At 55.6% G+C, this 11,187-nt stretch overlaps 4 protein-coding genes across 4 annotated transcripts; 2 read left to right on the top strand and 2 right to left on the bottom strand.

The window, feature by feature from the left end:
• Positions 1–197: 197 nt before the first annotated feature.
• Positions 198–1,414, bottom strand: E0L32_008816 (uncharacterized protein; the record flags this gene model as incomplete). The annotated part of the gene is made up of 3 exons (XM_031143712.1): positions 198–623; positions 859–984; positions 1,082–1,414. The coding sequence occupies 3 exons, from the start codon at positions 1,412–1,414 to the stop codon at positions 198–200; spliced, it is 885 nt and encodes a 294-aa protein (XP_030991680.1).
• Positions 1,415–3,373: 1,959 nt separating this feature from the next.
• Positions 3,374–4,345, top strand: E0L32_008815 (uncharacterized protein; the record flags this gene model as incomplete). The annotated part of the gene is made up of 1 exon (XM_031143711.1): positions 3,374–4,345. The coding sequence occupies one exon, from the start codon at positions 3,374–3,376 to the stop codon at positions 4,343–4,345; it is 972 nt and encodes a 323-aa protein (XP_030991679.1).
• Positions 4,346–4,889: 544 nt separating this feature from the next.
• Positions 4,890–5,964, bottom strand: E0L32_008814 (uncharacterized protein; the record flags this gene model as incomplete). The annotated part of the gene is made up of 3 exons (XM_031143710.1): positions 4,890–5,214; positions 5,290–5,390; positions 5,434–5,964. The coding sequence occupies 3 exons, from the start codon at positions 5,962–5,964 to the stop codon at positions 4,890–4,892; spliced, it is 957 nt and encodes a 318-aa protein (XP_030991678.1).
• Positions 5,965–9,096: 3,132 nt separating this feature from the next.
• Positions 9,097–11,055, top strand: E0L32_008813 (uncharacterized protein; the record flags this gene model as incomplete). The annotated part of the gene is made up of 1 exon (XM_031143709.1): positions 9,097–11,055. The coding sequence occupies one exon, from the start codon at positions 9,097–9,099 to the stop codon at positions 11,053–11,055; it is 1,959 nt and encodes a 652-aa protein (XP_030991677.1).
• Positions 11,056–11,187: the final 132 nt, after the last annotated feature.

Below are 11,187 nucleotides of genomic sequence, written 5' to 3'. Positions count from 1 at the left end.
GTATTCGCCATCATGGCTCTGAAGGGCCAGCATGTGAGCTTTGCCCTTCCAAATTATATTCATATCTTTGTTTTATCATCCTGGTTTTCAGTACTCGCATGTCTTCTATGTAACCAACCACACTGTGCGTGCTTGCCCCAATCGCATGACCGGTGCCTCTCTCTCTCTCAACCGGTCAGTCAATCCAGCAGATAGATCTAGCAGACATGCTCCAGCGGCTTGGCGACCTCCTCGCGGGGGCCCAGGTCCTCCTTGAGCACGCGGGTGAAGAGCTCGAGCAGGATCTCGAAGCAGATCCTGGTGACGGGCGGGTCGTAGCGGCCCTTGCTCAGCTCGTCGCGGATGAAGGCGTGCTGCGCCCAGGGGAACTCGTAGAAGCCGGCGGCGACGCCGGCGGCGCGCAGCTTGGCGCGGACGAGGTCGCGCCCGGGCCCGGGCACGTGCGTGTCCCGCGCGCCGAAGAGCATGGCGACCTCGCCGCGGACCTCGGGCAGGCGGTCGATGGTGTGGTTGCTGTCGCGGGGGCCCTCGGCGGACGTGTCGGCGGCGGCGTGGGGGCCGAGGGTCCGCGTGTGCACGTCGGTGGCGAAGTAGGCCACCGTGGCGGAGACGCGGGGGTCGAGCTGTTGGGGAGGTTGGCGCGTGCGCGAGAGGTTTAGGGCTCTGGACGGGACGCTTTGGGATGGAGGGTTTGCGATGCATGTAATGTGTGTGTGTGTATATGTATGTATGAATGTGTATTGCGTAGAGATCATAGTGACGGCGGAAAAGGGTACATAGGTAGCAGTGTTGTTCAAGGGCGAGGGGCTCGGGTCCGCAGGGGAGACAGAGAGAGAGAGAGAGAATGGTCATACGTACCGCAGATCGGAGCGCCAGGTGGCCGCCGAGACACATGCCGGTGCTGCCGATGCGGCCGGTGCAGGTCGGCAGGCCGAGGAGGTAGTCCACGGCGGCCTTGGTGTCGGCGTCGTAGGACTCGAGCGTCTGCCGAGGCACACGGCGAGGTTGGGTGCCATCGGTGAGCAACCAATCCAGAGGGGGCAGAGGGGGAGGGGGTGAGGGGGCGCTGCCGGCGGCTTACCTTTTCGACCTTCCACGCGTTGCCCTGGTCGGTGCCGGGCCCGTCGTAGGCCAGCGGCTCGGGGCCGGTGAAGTCGTGGTAGCTGCTGACGGCGGCGACGATGTAGCCGTGGCCGGCGATCTGGCGGGCGAACCGGGCGACGGGCCCGGTGACTACATAGACGCGGCTGTCAGTGGCGACCGGAGAAGAAGGGAGGGGGGTGTGGTGAGGGGAGCCGCGGTGGTCATGAGAGAGGCCCACCCTGGTAGATCTCGGTGTAGACGACAACTCCGGGGAAACGGCTGCGGAGGGGCCTGTGTCAGCGCCTGTCTCTCGTTTGGGGAGGCCATGCATTCCGGGCCAATGTCCAAGAGGGCCTCACGCTTTGGGGTACTGGGGGACTGTGGGCGAGAAGAGGAACAGCCCTGGATGATGGGTGCGATATAGTCAGTCTCGAGGCCTTTGCGTCTTCTTTGTTGTCTGAGCCAAGTCAGCTGCGGACTCGGCCTTACTCATTGTCCCGTCGACGCCATTGGCATGCGTCCTGACATCGGCGTGGCTCTCGGTGATGAGCATTCTGGCAGTCGGCCCTTGGGCTCTTGAGGTGCTCTGGATTGCGACTGGGTAGGCAATGTCTTGTGTGCTGAGAGAAGAGAGGGAGAGGGGAGAGAAAAGAAGAGAGAGTAGGTACCAACTTTGAACCGGGAAGGGTTTGCCCCACCACCTCCTCCTCCTGATCTGCCTATTACAACGGCTTCTGCCTTCCAACACTCAACGATGCTGGGGGCTTCAAATTACCAAGTTCCGACACAGATATTCTCGAGGATATTTCCTATGGGAACATGCACCACCAGCCGCTATTCTGAGCTCTGGGGGCCGAGCCACTGGAGCTTCGGTGAGCGGTGGTCTCTTGGCAGCAGTATCCCGGGAACAGAAAGGATCCAGTCTCAGTTCGCCCTGCCCGGGCCCCGGCACGGCTTGTTACATTTGTATGAGGACACAAAGATTCCGTTGGCTTTCAAATCATAATGGAATATCCTCTACCGCTGCTCGTCGTCCTGTGCTCTGCCAGCACCGCCAGCATGGGGCCTGTCGTGATGCCGATGCGCGCAGAAGGGACAGGGGCATCCGAGACCTCTCTTGCGCAGGTTTCCAAGCCCCTGCCCCTTTTCCAAGGTTACCAGCCCTGGCAGCTCAATCAATGGGTCACTCAATTGTCCTGATGGTGCTGTGCTGGGTTGTCCAATGAGCCGCGAGTCATTGCCCAGCGCCGCATGTGATTCAGGTGTTAGTTTGTTTGCCTCCTTCTCTCTGCTCCCCAAACGGAACGAGGCCGAAGACAAAGGCTGTAAGCCGTACTACTTGATCCCGGATACGGCACAGTCAATGGCACCGTCAGAAGCCCTGCGACTAAGTATCTGCTAGTGTGTGTGTTGTATAGTCGAAGTCCATGGCTGCCGATACTTTCGACCCCGTGTTCAGCAACAGTCTGCAACCCTTTGATGATCTACAGGCACCACCATGAGTGATGGCTACCTAGGCAGCCCGACACACAGGCGTCAGGCCAACCATGTAAGCACATCCAGCCCCAGCGATGGCTCACATGGGCTGGGTCCGTCCATAGCCGACGCAGTCGTTGCTCTCCCGGTACGGGCAATGTACCCGCTCCATGTTATCAGAGGACCTGCACTGCCCAAGGGCTTTGTGTCCTTCGACAGCCGGGTAGCCCTCAAGAAGCTCAATACAACTGTCCCTGCTCTCTTTCCTTGTGGATGTCAGTCTGATAGCTTTGCCTAATCTCAGGGCCGTCCCTTGCTAACAGAGGTGACAAGAGGCTCAGGGGCATGGCGGTAGTGCCCCCAGCCCCGATGGAAGGAAGGGGGGAGAGAGGAAGAGCCCCTATCGGCCCCTGGAAGGCGCCGGCATCGCACTGAAGATGGTGCTGCCGTCAGTTCGATCTGATATAGTGGTGACCTTGTCAGAGAGTACCCTTTGCTATGGCGGTACATTGGGCTCTGGAACCTTCGAGACCAGGGGTGGATGGTCCTGTCAAGACTATAAAAGGGCCGCAAGATTCCCTCCTATCCTTTCCTTCTTGCCTCTTCTCCATAGCAAAACATCCTGCACACAAACTCATCAGCCACGATCACTTACACTCGACACGCTGTCCTTGGTAGATCAACCTGCCGTCAGACTCATCTCTCCACCGCGACCCGAGACACAGCAGTGTCCGAACAACAAACACATCAATCACTGACCCACAGGCCCGGCATCTCAGCAAGGCTTCCCACTCGGCAACCATCCAACGACAACATGGCTTCACTCCCTTCTCAGACCAACGCTGTCGAACCAGAGGAGGCCACTAGAATGGGTGGAGACCACACCTCAGCCGAGCACGCGGCCGACGACTGCAAAGACACGCCTGTGGACGAGGATTATGTCTTCAAGGACAAGAAAGACATCCAAAAAAAAGCTAAGAATGATCTGCTATCACCCGTAACACTTGTGTCTGTCCTGATGGCTCGCCTGAGGGAGGGCAAGGATCCTTATGCGGGTCAGGATCCTTATACCCCGGCCGAGTATCCCCTCGACCTTTCTGCAATTCCCTGGTACAAATATGAATCCCTTCTGGGACCTGCGATTGTCCCGCACCCTGGACCCCCTCCGGTGCCCCCCTATGATGATATCCAGGGGGCATTGCAGTGGCTTGCAAGGGCTCGTGTCCTGAATGCCTACACAGCTTATGACCTGTATAAATCCCACCTGAGAAAAACAGATCCGGAGGTACTCGACAAGTGGAAGGAGGAAGAAGAGAAAGCTAGGAAGGAATTGGGCCTCGAGTGCCTTAGGTCAGTCTTTTTCTGGCTGGGTTGTGGTAGGTATCATGTGGAGTATGAGACTTTCGGGATTTTGCTGCGCCATATGAGGATATTGGAGTTGTGCAAAATCGCGGGGACCTATGAAGAAGAAAAGACCGTCGCGACCGCGATTCTCGAGGCTATCGATGCCAAAGTCCTCTTGAAGCTTCTGGTGGATTCCGAGACAATCTCCGAGAGTGCAGCTCAGATGCTGCTAGGGCTAATCGAGAGGGTGGAGGCAACCCAGGCGGATCATCCCTACCACGACCCGCCGCTCCTTATGTACAGGACGGTGAGGGCAGGCGTGCCTGAGGAGAAGTGGTGGGGTGGAGAGTATGCCGATTGGACAGTCGAGGAACGAGACGTGCACTCGTGTTACTTACTTGAGGAAGAGATCGGGGTAGATACTTGGTGTTTTGAGTACTAGGTAGTTTCCGGGGCCCTAGGGGACGGCGAGAGTCCCCTAGAGAGGGATTTTGGTCGTGGAATCCAGAGACCTCAGGTCTCTTAGGGTTGTAGAGACTGCAAGTACCTCTCGAATAGAGAGGTTATATGTTATTGGTCGGCCTCGACTTGCTCGTCCTCAATTCTCGCCCGACACTTGCATGGCACACAACGCCGGTAACGACAGAACGATATTCTTACAAAGGCTACAATTCAAGTACTTAAACTCTTGCCAAGGGGAGGCGAATCATCTGTGCCAATATACAGTGAAGTATTCACAGCTACAAAAAGGCTCTATCTACTACCGTGACCCCCCGCATATCAGAACCCCTTGTCCACCAACGCTCTGCAAGTCCAACTGCGTCATACCCAGTGATAGTACTTGGCATCAGTACACCGAAGCTGCAATGCAGCCACCTCATCTCACTGAGGACGCCCTGTACCAAGAGTCGGAGCCAGTCGCCTGCGATGCTGCGTCACAGAGCACAGGACTGCCTGCCGTTTCGTTTCGTCTGGGGTGTCGGGCCCTACTTGACCTCGGGAGGCTCCACCTGAGGGAGGCAATCCAAGCATTCATTGCAAGCCTTCCACAGGGCTTGATGAGTGCTTTGGAGGTCTGCGTCCCATTGGGTAGCTCCATACGGACCTCCATGGTCTTTGACGAAGTTGTTGAAGACCTGATGGCATTGAGCCTCAGCCGCAGGGCTTGACTCCTGTCCCTTTCTCCAAACTATCGTCGTAACCGACTCGTGCCCCTTGTCTTCTGTGAGAAGCTTGAGCTTTGCTTCATTCTTCGTGGCGAATTTCCATTCCATCTTGGAGCGGTAGGTCAGCAGATCGTTTCCCACGGACCTGATGTTGAATGTGTTGTTAGTAACTGCTCTTGAACCACTCCGTGTCGCGCCGGGAAATAAGGTGCGGTCTTACCGGAACAGAACAACCAGCTTGGGATTGGCTGCAAAGTCCTGGAGACACCTAATCATTCCTCCTCTTGGTTCTAGGGGCTTGTCTGATGAGTGATGAACGGTCTGTTGACATCAATTAGTAAATATTCACCAACACAGCTCTCACAGGATATGGGAAGCGACTTGCCTTTCCCTTGCTGTCCTCCCTCATAGTCTCGATCTTTGTGCCGTTCTCGCTAACCTTGCACTGTTTATCACTGCCTGGATGTCCTATCCATTCATTGCCACGCGACAGAACAGAGCCTTCTGGGAAGCTTGAGTCGATAATGACGCCCGTTTTCGTGCAATACATGATGCGATGGTTGCCGAGACTGAAGAGGACGAAGGCAAACCTCCCTGGAAAGAGGACTTCTAGGAGATTGGCGATCTGGATTTCCACAGCGGTACATCTGCCAACCACCCCAAACCCCCAGAGCTTCGGTATATCGGTGTCGTTTTCGATTCCTTTGAGTGCCGGTTCGAGACACTTCTTATCATCAGGGTAGGCGAGAATAAAGTCGTTAATGCTCTTCCCCGATCTGTTTAGAAGTAACGTGAATTGCGAGAAGGATGAGCAGGCGGTCTGGTTCATGCAGGTCTCGATTGCTTGGTTGGCGATCTTTGTGTCACAGTCGGACTTTGGTACAAGGTCGGACATTGTCGATGACAGCGGAGTAGTCTTTTGGATGGGAATGGCAATTCTGAAGGCGAGCGATGGTCGATTTTGTCAAATATGAGAGACAACAACTTGGAGATGCGTGGGAGACATGATACTCTCCATTTTATATCTAGACAGTCCTCCATTCTCGGTATCGAGCTCAAAGACATTCTGGTGAGTTGCTGCAAAACTGGCTACAGGGCAAAAAGCAGTTGTTCTCGCACACAGGGCGACTCGCCGAAAGAGCTGCTTGAGTATCGGTGAATATGGGATACCGACTAGTGGGACTAAAGCGGATGTACTTGGGAGACTATGAGTAAACAAGTCACTATCATCGAGTGGTGAATGAGGGCCTACAACCCTTGTTACGATTGCAGAGTCCAGGATGTGATCTTTGATGGCTGAACAAGTGGGCTTTGTTCGACGAGAGAGTGTTGTTCCTGAACAATGATGGGACATGATATGCTTGGGCAAACTCGTCTGTAACTGTTGCTCATCTTGCAATGGCAACAGCGCTCTGAGAACAGCGAACTGAAAACAGCGAACTGAGTTGACTGGGAGCTATTGTTTCTGAGTGACCAAGTTCCGGAGTCATTGCGCGCGCATTGCAACAGTGAACATGCCAGACGATGTTAGTCACATCCCTGCCAAAAGCTAGGTAAATAAAAATGTATGGCACATGGGAAATAGCGACTTGTTTTGTGTGTAGAACTGCCTGCCTCGCCTGAGCCTCAAGGGTTGCCTCGGACTCAATGGTCGAGGCGACAGCACCTGATTGGAGCACTGGGCCAGGACCACTGCATACATGAGGAAGATAGCTTGTTAAGCTCTACTCTATGGAACATAGGGAAAGTCGCCTACTGTGGCAGCAATTGTACTTATTCCATATACCAGATGTGCAATCTAGCGACAAGCGGAGACTCGACAAGAGGCAACACGCTACCGCCCCTATCCCTCCCCAATCTTGGAGTATCGTTGAGCCTTGACTGGGCTCGACAATACATTCCATGGGCTGGCTAACTGGTATACTTGATACGACATAGATGGCTGTTCAAAATATCCCGAGAAGGTGACACAAACAGGATGGTGCTGCTGGATGGACCTGACCTTGTGCATGGGCAGGGACAGGAGGGAGAGGCATGAGGAGGACCCCAGCCATAAGTCAGCTCTGGTCGGCCGGGCTATCTGGGGGCCTTTGACAAGTTACGGCGAAATAAATATACTACTCCCCTCCCGGTCTACCCAGCTGCGACATTATGCAGATATGGCACAGATCCGCAGAGTGTCGTGGACTTGAGGAGGAGAAGAAGCTGCTTACTAGCTCCAAAGGTGCGTCGCGGTATCACATACAAAGAAGAAACAGATGGAGAGAAATCAGGTGGTATTGGACGAGTCACGGTCATGAGCAGATGGATTTTTCTATCTATCGTGGGCCGGGAGCGTGGGCAGTTCAAGGAGCACCGAGGGATAAAGGAAAGTCTGTGTTCACATGGGCTCTGGGTCAACAGGGCCTGTCGCAAGCAAGGGACAACGGAGGCAGCAAGGCTCAGATTTGTCTAGATTGTCCCATTTTTGAGCCAACTCTCTTGACAGGTTTGACAGGGGAAAAGCGATGGACCTCGCAGACTGAGCCTCGTGAGAGCAAGGCTCCAGCTGAGGAAGAGATGTAGTTCGAATCCGGCAATCGGGTGGGTGGTGGCCCGTGCGGAGCTTGAATTTTTGGTGTGTGGTGTGTGTGTGGTGTGGTACGGAGTACGTACCTACCTATGCGATGTGATGCGATGCGGCTCAAGTGTAAGCAACATCAAGCAGGGTCAAGATAGCCAGGACATCTAGCCTACAAAAGCACCTCGACATGCTGGATTGACGAAGCACAGACGTCTGTTTGCAAGGCCCGGCCCATCACATTGTCAAAAGCAGGTCGAATCCACATGCCATCAGAGCAGAACCGGATGATGCCCATACCTAGAAACCCAGTCTCTTCTACAAGTACAAGTACAAGGTCGAGTCAGGTACAAGTACATACTTACCTATCTGGGTTCTTACTCATTTGCGGGGCTCACATCATGAGATACTATCTCTAGGGATGGATTCAACAGTCCATCAGTTCATGGTTGGAGTGACAGGCTGACGTCAAATGCCATTGCCTGATGCAAGTACAGTAGGTAGGTAGAACGCCAAAACGCCTCCCTCGAAGGCTCTGGTGGTCAATGTGGGTAATGGTCTGTACAAGTAGGTACCCCACAGAGTGCTTGAGAAGGCCTCAGAATCTACAAGTACAAGGAGCCTCTGGAAGTGCCCCAAAGGCGAAAATACAGTATCCCTAGGTGGGTATGTGAGGTAGGTACCTTGCGTAGCAGGAGGGGCAGAGCGACATCAACCAGCACACAGCAAGCCGCTCTACTCGGTAGGCTGTCGGATTGGCATTTTACCGCTTCGAGTCTACAGACACTCCCAAGCTCGATTCACTTTTTACCTTATTGAAGAAAAGCAAACAGAAAGCAAACAGAGAGAAATTCTGCCTTGGACCAAAACGCACAAAGGCGGTCACAGCCCAGAACGGAGGAGGTGCAAGTAGTTAGAACCTGCGCTCGCCGCAAAAGAAAAAAAAAAAGTCAGTGAGTCGTGAGGAGGGGTCGCAGTCGCAGCCACAGTAAGGTAGGTAGCTCCCAAAAAGCTAAGCTGCGTCATTGAGTTTGAGGAGGGCGTGCGCCAAGAGACAGTCCTTAGGGGGGCGTGCGTGAACAAAGACCTGCCAGGCGCTGATTGGCGCTGTGCCTGGCAGCCACTGCGAAGCCAGCGCCTGCGCACAGGGCACCTGCTAGAACAACCCCGCTGCAGCCTGCCGATTCCAGGCTATTCGAGCAGCTTCTGGTGGGGCAGGATTCTCTCTCTTTCGAGAATCTTCTTCTGCTCGTCCTGCGCTCTGCCCCGCCAACGCACCTTCCCAGTCCTCACCCTCCCACCACCTGCCTGGAGCCTACATAAAACCACTTTCTTCTCGCCTTTCCTCCTCGCACAATCTCTTCTCTCTACACACACTCTTCTTTCCAAAAGAAAACCCCCCATCCCATCTCACCCTTATACCCCTCCCCTTCCACATCAGAACAACAGAAGAGAGAATCATCCACCATGGCTCCCGCTGTTGGTATTGATCTGGGCACCACCTACTCGTGTGTCGGCGTCTTCCGGGACGACCGCATCGAGATCATCGCCAACGACCAGGGCAACCGCACCACCCCGTCCTTCGTTGCCTTCACCGACACCGAGCGTCTGATCGGAGATGCTGCCAAGAACCAGGTCGCCATGAACCCCCACAACACCGTCTTCGACGCCAAGCGCCTCATCGGCCGCAAGTTTGCCGACGCCGAGGTCCAGGCCGACATGAAGCACTTCCCCTTCAAGGTTGTCGACAAGGGCGGCAAGCCCGTTGTCGAGGTCGAGTTCAAGGGCGAGAAGAAGAACTTCACCCCCGAGGAGATCTCGTCGATGGTTCTGACCAAGATGCGAGAGACGGCTGAGTCGTACCTCGGCGGCACTGTCAACAATGCCGTCGTCACCGTCCCTGCCTACTTCAACGACTCCCAGCGCCAGGCCACCAAGGACGCCGGTCTCATCGCCGGCCTCAACGTTCTGCGCATCATCAACGAGCCTACCGCCGCTGCCATTGCCTACGGCCTCGACAAGAAGGTCGAGGGTGAGCGCAACGTTCTCATCTTCGATCTCGGTGGCGGTACTTTTGATGTCTCGCTCCTGACCATCGAGGAGGGTATCTTCGAGGTCAAGTCCACCGCCGGTGACACTCACCTGGGTGGTGAGGACTTCGACAACCGCCTCGTCAACCACTTCGTTAACGAGTTCAAACGCAAGCATAAGAAGGACTTGAGCACCAATGCCCGTGCTCTTCGCCGTCTTCGTACCGCTTGCGAGCGTGCCAAGCGTACCCTGTCTTCGTCTGCCCAGACGTCCATCGAGATCGACTCCCTGTTTGAGGGTATCGACTTCTACACCTCGATCACGCGTGCTCGTTTCGAGGAGCTCTGCCAGGATCTCTTCCGATCCACCCTTCAGCCCGTCGACCGGGTCCTGACTGACGCCAAGATCGACAAGTCTCAGGTCCACGAGATTGTCCTCGTCGGTGGCTCCACTCGCATTCCCCGCGTTCAGAAGCTTATCACCGACTACTTCAACGGCAAGGAGCCCAACAAGTCCATCAACCCCGATGAGGCTGTTGCCTACGGTGCTGCCGTCCAGGCCGCCATTCTCAGCGGTGACACCAGCTCCAAGTCGACCAACGAGATCCTCCTTCTCGACGTTGCGCCCCTGTCTCTGGGTATCGAGACTGCTGGTGGCATGATGACCAAGCTCATCCCCCGCAACACCACCATTCCCACCAAGAAGTCCGAGGTCTTCTCTACCTTCTCTGACAACCAGCCTGGTGTCTTGATTCAGGTCTACGAGGGTGAGCGCCAGCGCACCAAGGACAACAACCTGATGGGCAAGTTCGAGCTCACCGGCATTCCTCCTGCGCCCCGTGGTGTCCCGCAGATCGAGGTTACCTTCGATCTCGATGCCAACGGAATCATGAACGTCTCGGCCCTTGAGAAGGGCACCGGCAAGACCAACCACATCGTCATCACCAACGACAAGGGTCGCCTGTCCAAGGAGGAGATCGAGCGCATGCTTGCTGACGCCGAGAAGTACAAGGAGGAGGACGAGGCCGAGGCTCAGCGTGTCTCTGCCAAGAACGGCCTCGAGTCGTACGCCTACTCTCTGCGCAACACCCTGAGCGACTCCAAGGTCGACGAGAAGCTCGAGGCTGGTGACAAGGAGAAGCTCCAGGGCGAGATTGACAAGATTGTCACCTGGCTCGACGAGAACCAGCAGGCCACTCGCGAGGAGTACGAGGAGCACCAGAAGGAGCTCGAGGCCGTCGCCAACCCCATCATGATGAAGTTCTATGGTGCTGCCGGCGGTGCTCCTGGCGGTATGCCCGGTGGCATGCCCGGTGGCGCCCCTGGTGGCTTCCCCGGCGGTGCTCCTGGCGGTGCCGGCCACGACGACGGCCCCACTGTGGAGGAGGTTGACTAAATTGTCTCTGCATTTGAGCGAAGAGGTGCTTTCTCTTAGATCGGCTATCTGAGGGCGAGGTTGCAGTGCGCGCTCGCCTGCAGTAGTCGTTGTTTCTGGGATTGTTCATGGCATCACAAGGGTTTAGACTTT

The sequence above is a fragment of the Thyridium curvatum genome (genome assembly GCF_004353045.1).
Source record: "Thyridium curvatum strain D216 chromosome Unknown NODE_60_length_267819_cov_83.081011, whole genome shotgun sequence".
NCBI classification, from domain to species: domain Eukaryota; kingdom Fungi; phylum Ascomycota; class Sordariomycetes; order Thyridiales; family Thyridiaceae; genus Thyridium; species Thyridium curvatum.
Note: the sequence above shows the minus strand (reverse complement) of the source record. Positions and strands in the feature narration are given on the sequence as shown.